The sequence below is a fragment of the Crocodylus porosus genome, unplaced genomic scaffold (genome assembly GCF_001723895.1).
Source record: "Crocodylus porosus isolate Cpor-Errol unplaced genomic scaffold, CroPor_comp1, whole genome shotgun sequence".
Classification (NCBI taxonomy): domain Eukaryota; kingdom Metazoa; phylum Chordata; order Crocodylia; family Crocodylidae; genus Crocodylus; species Crocodylus porosus.
The window spans coordinates 1,524,302-1,533,189 of NW_017728927.1; the positions used below are offsets into that span (position 1 = coordinate 1,524,302).

Below are 8,888 nucleotides of genomic sequence, written 5' to 3' on the forward strand. Positions count from 1 at the left end.
AGGGGGGCCCTGCCCGGGATTTGGGGGGCCCATTGCTAGATATTTCCATTATATAAAATATTAGATTCTTTATGTAACTAAGATATTCTGTTCCTTGGGTTAGGAACTTCTTGGGGTGGTTATTTGGACTTTCTTGTTTCGCTAAACTCTCCAGCTTTTCCACAATTCTCATCTTTACAGTGATATGCTTGGTGGTGCAGTACTGACAAATAGCTTGCCACCAACTATTATAGAGCCAATATACCAGTATATGGCTACACAGGGATGCCTTGTGACTGTTCATCAGATCTGGATTTCTGCTTCAGTGATCTCCATAATGCCTACCTCTTCTCTGCTAGGTTCTTATGAATGTAGATGTGGGAATACAATAAAGTGCATATATGCAGAACTTCCCTTTCCACACTGCTGAGTGATTATAATGTATTTGTCAAAAATCCCTGCCCATTTGAACATTTACCTTTCTAGGATACTTGTATGGGGCAGTGACTTTCTTTACATGGTCCTGTAACTCAGTGATCAGTTCTTCTGGATCTTGCGAAAGGTAGTCAGATGCCAAAACTACAAAGGCCTTCACCACCTTGAAAAAAGAAACACTGCTGAAATTAAGTGCCTGTAATAAAGTACAGGGATTGTAACGTTTAACAAAACTAATTTGCGACAAACTATAAAGTCACTAATTTACAGGCAGGCGCTGAACACTTTGCTCAGGTAAGGCTTGTATGGACAGTTTATCTAGAGCACAGCACCTGTATGTGTACTATGTATAAAAAGAAGTAAACTGAAGCCAACCTTATCTTCAATATGCAATTTTAACCTAAAGTGTTTGCAAGTCCTGGCAGGAAAAATCATAAGCACTTTGGCTGCACAAACATAGAGACAAAAATGTAGCTGCTATTTACTGTATCACCATATAAACTATAGGACACTGTACTCCACTGTGCAAAGTATTTCCTTGTATTCAGATAAATACAGATAGTCCTCAGACTTGCAACACAACTGGTTCATGAAAACTGTGTCTTAAATCAAAATGTTGCAACTGGGAACCAATTTTCTTATAAGAAACAATGTTATACATGGGGATTGGTTCCTGAACCAAGGCCTGATATCCTATTTTCACCAAAAATACCCCAGAATTTTGTACTCAATCAAGTATAGTAATACAGCTACATTAATGTAAAATAGCAATCATTGATTTGGAAGGACTTCTTTGAGGTGACTTTGCTGTACTTTTTGAAAGGCTCTTGGTTGGACTTTTTGAAGGGTTCTTGACTGGAGTCTTCTCAGGAGTCTTGGCTGCAGGTTTTCCTGGAGTATGGTCTTCTTTCTTAAAAAAAGTGTCCAAGGAAGTTTGGACAGATGTTCTCCAGGGAGATAAGTGTAGCAGTGAACTTGTTCGCTGGCATGGCGTTGCACTGGATCAAGCATTGTAAAGTCAAAACTGATGTCATACAGTTAAAACAGGGTGTCAGTTTATAAATGTAAGTGTGAAACATTGTAACTCAAAATGTTGCAAGTCGAGGACTGCCTGTATTATGGATATGACTGCTAAACAGTTTGTAGAAGCCGATAGAGAATCAAGGTTCCATTTAGGGCTCAGTTTTGTATGTGTTAACACACACACACACACACACACTACCTCTCCTCTGATGGGATCTGGGCTGCTGACAGCAGCTGATTCTACCACTGCTGGGTGTTCTGTCAGTGCACTTTCGACTTCAAATGGTCCAATACGGTATCTTTAAAATGAAGAAGAGGCTGTTTTATACATTTGGTACCTGATAAAGTGCAAATGAACACAGCTGTACATGTATCGCTGTCACAGGGTCGGATCCCAGGGACAGCTGTGACATTTCCCTGGAGGCTCTATGACTGCATTGTTCTGTCTCTTGAGAACCTTTCCATCTTTCCTGCCACACCTTGTTAGTAAATATGATAATAGGGATGCTGCCCACAGGTCTTCATATGGCCGGGTTCCACCAAACCCCCATCAACCTGTACATGCACCTAGGCCCCTTGCTGAGCCCCATTCTGTAACAGTACCCCCTGGATAGCACCTTGAGCCTTAAGGGCAAATTACATGGCTCCAAATCCACCCCTGCACCACACCCCATGCCTCACTGGGCTGCTGGACCCCTATGGTCCCACTGTACTCGCTCAAGCCCCTCTCACTGGGCCTCTGGACCCATGCAGTCCCAGCCTTCCCTGGCCCCTCCCTGGGCCTCTGGGCCCATGCGGTCCTGATCTTCCCTGCCCCTACCTGGGCTGCTGGACCCCTGTGGTCTCAGCCTTCCCTGGCTAAGGGCTGAGTGGTTGCTCCTCAAGGGAACAATCCTGGATGTGCAAGCAAAGTCCATCCCGTCTTGGAGGAAAGGCAGCAAAAGGGCACAGCAGCCCCCCTGGCTCTCCAAGGAGCTGGCAGACCTCCTGCATCTTAAAAGGAAGACCTATAAAGGATGGAGGACTGGAGGAATACTGTGCTTTGGTCTGGACCTGAAGAGAGCAAACCAGGAAAGCCAAGGGTGTGGTGGAACTCTAGCCAGCTACAAATATCAAGGACAATAAAAAGTCCCTTTTTTTAGATATGTGAGAAGCCGGAGGAAAAGCAAGGGCAACATTGGACCCCTGCTAAACTAGATGGGACAACTGACAATGATGCCCATGAAAAAGCAACTTGCTAAATGGGTACTTTGCATCAGTTTTTCACCAGTCCCATGGGATGCCCCTGCCCACTGTGGGTCAGGGAGGCCTGGGTGAGGGAGATTCCTTGCCGTCCATTGAAGCTGACCTCATGAAGGAATACTTTGACAGGCTGGATACCTTCAAGTCAGCTGGCCCTTATGGTTTACACCCAAGGGTACTCAAGGAGCTGGCAAGCATCTTAACTCAGCCCCTGGCATGGATCTCTGAAAACTCCTGGTGCTTTGGTGAAGTGCCTGAAGATTGGAAGAAGGCCAATGTTGTGCCAATCTTCAAGAAAAGGAGGAAAATAGATCCAGCAAACTACAGGGCCATCAGCCTGACCTCTATCCTGGGGAAGGTCTTGGAAAAGATTATGAAAGAGGCCATCCTTAATAGACTACCTGACAGCAATATCCTGAGGGATACCCAGCATGGGTTTGTTGCAGGTAAGTCGTACTTGATCAATCTCATTTCCTTTTGCGACCAGGTGACCTATCACCTGGACAAGAGGGAAGAGATTGATGTTGTATATCTTGACTTTAAAAAAGCCTTCGATCTGGTATCCCATGATCACCTCTTGGCAAAACTGGCTAACTGCAGCCTTGACCTCACCACGATCTGCTGGCTGGGGAATTGGCTCTAGGACTCGGAGGGTGGTAGTTGATGGAAGCCAATTGTCTTGGTGTGCAGTCACCAGTGGGGTCCCTCAAGGCTCTGTCCTAGGGCCTATACTGCTTAACATCTTATCAATGATGTGGACATTGGTGTCAGAAGCAGACTGGCCAAGTTTGCCAACGACACCAAACCGGGGTAACGCATCCACACCTGAGGACAGGAGGGCGATCCAGGCAGGTCTTGACAGGCTCAGGAAATGGGCAGATGAGAACCTGATGGTGTTCAGCACCGAAAAATGCAAGGTTCTCCACCTTGGGAGGAAAAATCTGCAGCATGCTTACTGGCTCAGCAGTGCTATGCTGTTTAGTACTACAGATGAAAGGGACTTGGGGGTCATGTTTGACCACAAGATGAACATGAGCCTTCAGTGTGATGCTGCGGCTAGTAAAGCAAGCCAAATGCTGGCTTGCATCCATAGATGCTTCTCAAGCAAATCCCGGGATGTCATTCTCCCCTTGTACTCAGCCTTGGTGAGGCCACAGCTGCAGTACTGCGTCCAGTTTTGGGCTCCACAATTCAAGAAGGACATGGAGAAGCTTGAGAGAGTGCAGAGGAGAGCCGCGTGCATGATCAGAGGTCAGGAAAACAGACCTTATGATGAGAGGCTGAGAGCCATGGGACTCTTCAGCTTAGAAAAGCGCAGGGTCAGGGGTGACCGGGTGGCCACCTATACGTTTATCAGGGGTGCTCATCAGGATCTAGGTGAACGTCTGTTCACCAGAGTGCCCCAAAGGATGACAAGATCAAAGAGTCACAGACTCCTCTGAGACAGATTCAGGCTGGACATAAGTAAGAACTTCTTTACTGTCTGAGCCCCCAAGGTTTGGAATAGACTGCCACCGGAGGCAGTTCAAGCACCCACTTTAAATGCCTTCAAGACACATTTGGATGCTTATCTTGGTGGGATCCTATGATCCCTGCTGACTTCCTGGCCATGGGGCAGGGGCTGGACTCTGATCCTCCAGGGTCCCTTCCAGCCCGAATGTCTATGAAATCTATGAAATTCCTGGCCTCAACCCACCCTCAGACTCCTACTAGCCATTGTCACCCTGGCGTACGCACTTCCTGACCCCTCTCTCTTGGCTGTGGCCACACAAGGAACTTTATGCCTTTTCTACACCCTGGCCCTGCCTCCAGGTGAGTTGGGACTCCAGGCTCTCCCAGCTCTGGCTGTTTCTCGTGGTGGGCTCTCTCACCCTTTGGGCCCTGGCCCCAGCATAGGCCAATCAAGGTTCCCAGGGTCTGTTCTTGAACTGTCAGCCCTCTCCTCTCTGTGGGTCCACCCACTTGGGCCTCTCCATGGGTCACACTCTCTTTCTGCAGGTTCAGAGTCTTCCATAGGTCTGGCTACATAGCCCCTTTCTTCTGTGGGCACATCCAGACTCCTCAAAAGACTCCCTGTACTCTGCCCTGCTCATGAGTTTCCCTCAGATACTCGCCCCTCTCGGGGCTCACCTGGCCCCTCAATAGGCCCACCAACTCTCAGCCCCTCTCCCAGGACTTGCCTGGTCTCTCAATAGGCCCCTGTGCCACTCAGCCTCTCTCTCGGCTTGTTAGGCCTCTCAACAGGGCCCAGGCACTCAGCCCTCCCCTTAGGGGTTTCTTTGCCCCTCAACAGGCCCATGTACTCTCAGCCCCCATCTCAGGGCTCTTGACCCCACACTAAGTCCCCACGATCCTCCTCCATCCTCTTAGTTCCTACTCAGACCTCCAGATATCATTCTCCTTGCTGACGGTCAGGAGCTGCAGCCTTCCTGCTGGGGGACGTCCCTATCCCAGCTCCCAAGATGTTACTGCCAGCCCTGCTCTCGGGGTCTGGGCTTATATCTTGTGTACACCCAGTCCTTCTCCAATCAAGATACTCCCTTATAATCAGGTGACACCCCCCCCTTTCAGGCCTAGCTTTGGCTTTCCAGTCAGCTGACTCTCCAGTTAGGCCTGACCCCACCTGCCAGCGGCTCAGCAGGCTGCCTGACCTCTCAGAGTGGCAGGCACATCTAGTGCCCTGCCACACTCCTTCCCCCTTCAGCTCAAAGTGGCAGACACATCAGGTGGCCTACCACACACTTGCTTTGAGTTTAACATTGCAATGTGAAGCATAAATTGTTACCCAGCAGAATTGATGACATCATCAGCTCTTCCAACAAACCAGAAGTATCCATCTTCATCCACAAGCCCTCTGTCCCCAGTGATATAAAAACTGCCACGTATTGTAGAATCAGTTTTCTCTGGCTCGTCCTAGTAAATGTTAAATTGCATTTGACAAACATTACTCTGCCTGCAAATAAATGATTTTTTTCTAATTTATGTAAAAATGAAATATGACACTTATTTCAGCATTTAATATATATCCCCCCCATAATTTAATACGACAAAACCCCCGCCATGTTTTAAATTAGTCCATGCCGTGGCAATCTGCCTTAAAATACCAGACCGTTTAAAAAAAAGAATCAAAGGTCATTTTATTCATATGCTGTCCCTATTCACAATCCTGGATTTACTACAGAGTTCATAAAACAGGAACTAAAAATTGTAAAATTCAGCAGCTGGGAAATGCCAGGGCTCAGGTCTCTGATTGACTTTTAAAAACTGTTTTTAATTATAGTGAACCATGCAAAATGCACATCTTGCCTCATCATTCTGGAACCGTTGAGGAGGACTGTGTCTTGACATGCACAGTCACAGTGGAGTGGAGAATTTGTTTGACTTTGTTGGGTTATTCCTACATGTATTGTTTTAAGTTCATTTTGGAGTGACTGCCCAACTCTTAGTTACCTTTTTATCTCTGCCCCTTTATAGCTCCAGAAAAGTCTTGACTCCACTTACCCAGCTAAAAAAAAAAAGAACGGTATATAATATATCTCAATTATAGCTCAAAGTTAATTAACCTGACTCCTGGACTTGACTGCAAAGTGTTGGTTAGACACTGTATAGTTTCCTCTCCCTTGCTTGCAGCAGCATTGGAATGGCCTGGCTATTGTTTGTTTTAAATCACAGCAGGACTTGATAGCTTCAATTTGGTCTCCAGTAGTTGAGGTAAAAAGTATTATGCAAATTAAATGTTTCTGTTTTTTTCTTGTCAAAGTGAATAATCCAATTCTGTAGGAAATGTTCCACTTGATAAGGTTAAATCCACTCTGCCTTTTCAGACGAATGCTCTTACAAGGTTTTCTGGGGAGTGTCTTGCTCGCTGTGCTACTTTATAATACCTTAAATAACTACTGGACACAGAGTTAGAGAATATTTCTTACTAGCCTGATAATCAGGACATCCACCTCAGAGGTGGGGCTTCTGGGTTTCAGTTCCTGTCTCAATGAATATTAATAATTGTTTAAGGCAGATCAACTTGAAGCTGAAAGACCAAGGATCCACTTCATGCCCTATATAGCTTGATAGGCAGGTCTCTCCCATGGGAGATCTATCAGAGGAGAAAACTAAATTAAAGTCTTCCAGAGGCCTGAGTAAGTACTCTAATCACTTGAGCTACTGAGTAAGAGCTGGGGCAACTACTCCCTAACTCTAGAGACCCTACAGGGCATTGGCCATTAGCACAATTTGCCTCCACCGCTTTCTGATAACTCACATTAAAAACCCTTATGTCTTGCTCAGTATTATCCCTCCACCTTCCCCTTGGTTGCCCATAGGTTGAACATCATAGAAGTGACCTTCCAGGAGATCCATAGCTAGTTTGTCTTTTGACATCTTAAGTGTATGGCCTGCCCACGAAAGTTATTAGGCTTCCACTGCAGTTTTTCAACCCAGCTCTTCATAGAACTCTTTCTATTCTTTATTAGATTACCTTTTACACACTTCACTTTTTTTTTTTACTGGCTTCCTAAAAGTTGAAATACTTTCTTTTCAGAGATACTGAGTTGTCTCTCTTCCTTAGTAAGTGCCTGTATCTCACCTCCATATCAGTTATCGTGGTCTTGTATAAGTGTAGCTTGCTCTTTCCCACCATTTACTTGGAGCTAAAATTAACTGCAGTGAAAAGTGTAGGCTCTCCTGTTCTGTACCCATACCCTGATCTCCCCCCTCATCGAACAGTTATTAGTAATAATGCTCCTAGATATTTAATTTGTCTAATTTGTTGATATCCTTGGTCACTGACTGCTAGATAAGATTGTCCAAAGTCATCTCTTTTGCATACAATCTTGTGTTTGGCTTTTTGTTTTTTTTGAAAATTGTGTTTCCAGCTAACTCTATTCAAGAAATTCAACCTGAATTCACTGTTTTGGGATGACCAAAAATATATTTTTCAGTTAATTTACTATTTGCTGGAAGTGTCACCAGCTCTAATTCCTGCCTCTTTACATCTCTTGTCTAGTACAGCTCCTCTTGGTTTTTCCATAGCATGTCATCTTCCTTTTTCTGACAAGGATCTCTGGTATCTCTGGTAGTGTGAAAGCCTACACCTCTCGGTGGCCAGCTGGAACAGGAATTTAAAATTCATAACATTTTTTTTTACTTCCTAATTCCTTTTCTTTCTTTATCTATATAGCTTTAGTGTTTTGTTTTGCAGTCTGTTGTGGGATAGGATGTGCATGAAGGACTCTTAGCATTTAGGCTGTAAGAAAGTGCCGAGGCAGAGACCATCTTTTGGGTGTTGGTACAATGGCACAATGGGAGAGGAACATGGGCACGTTATCACAACAACAATAATTGTGATGATAATAATAAAGATGTCTGCAATTTCAGCCACTGAAAAAATAATCCAGATTTTACAAAGTACCTGGATTTTCAAGTTGTTTGTTAAGGGATAAAGAAAGATTTTAATATGTGTGCAGTTTAACTTTGTAGAGAGACTTACTGCATATCCTGTGAAAAGGCAAAAGGGTTTCTCAGGTTTTACTTTGATGGCAATATCTCCTTCTTTTCCAGGAGGCAGAATGTTGCAATTTTCATCTATAATCTAAAGCCAAACAGAATACAGTTTAATTACCCTGGGCTGCAGCCAGATGTGCAGACACATGTGGTCTGTGGCACAGCAAACCTCTGCAGTGCCACGAACCACACTCTTGGAATGTTAAAATGTGCCCTGTACTGCAAATTTTGCTACTAGGAAATCCTGGTAGGGGGAAAAAAATAAAATGCGAAAAAAGCAGTGTAACGCACATGAGAAGAGCGTGCAGCAGCAGACATGGAGGTTTGGTCCTCCTGGGAGATGCTGGCTGCTGGCCAGTGTCTCTATTCCTTTAGTTGTCCCCTGGCTCCTCCAGTGGGCCAGGAAGAGTGGGGAAAGGGCAGTTCCCCAAAAGCAGGGCAGTTTGTCCCACACCAAAGCACACATGCAGGGGCCACTGCTGTTTTGGGGCCGGGCTTCTCCCCACTGTTGCCAGGCTGGGCCAGGGCCTGGCACCTCCCCCCATTACCATTTTGGGGCTGGGCCTGGCACGCCTCCCACCCTCATTGCTGCTGTTGTGGGGCTGGTGGCCCTGCCATTTCAGGCTGCTGTTTTGGGGTGGGGTGGGGCAGGGCAGGGCCAGGCCCGGTGCCTCCCCCACAACTGCTGTTGCAGGGCTGGGCCCAGCGCA

The 8,888-nt window shown here is 45.9% G+C and overlaps 1 protein-coding gene across 4 annotated transcripts in view; it reads right to left on the bottom strand.

The window, feature by feature from the left end:
• LOC109314850 (acyl-coenzyme A synthetase ACSM3, mitochondrial-like) overlaps positions 1–8,888 on the bottom strand; it is a 35,313-nt gene that overhangs the window by 990 nt on the left and 25,435 nt on the right. For 3 of the 4 annotated variants that reach the window (XM_019542190.1, XM_019542192.1, XM_019542191.1), the window contains 4 exons: positions 8,165–8,266; positions 5,465–5,592; positions 1,637–1,736; positions 458–577 (listed from right to left, as the gene is read on the bottom strand). In XM_019542190.1, coding sequence (XP_019397735.1) covers positions 458–577; positions 1,637–1,736; positions 5,465–5,592; positions 8,165–8,266 — 450 coding nt within the window. The remainder of the gene's footprint in view (positions 1–457; positions 578–1,636; positions 1,737–5,464; positions 5,593–8,164; positions 8,267–8,888) is intronic. The other variant, XM_019542193.1, reaches the window with a different exon arrangement.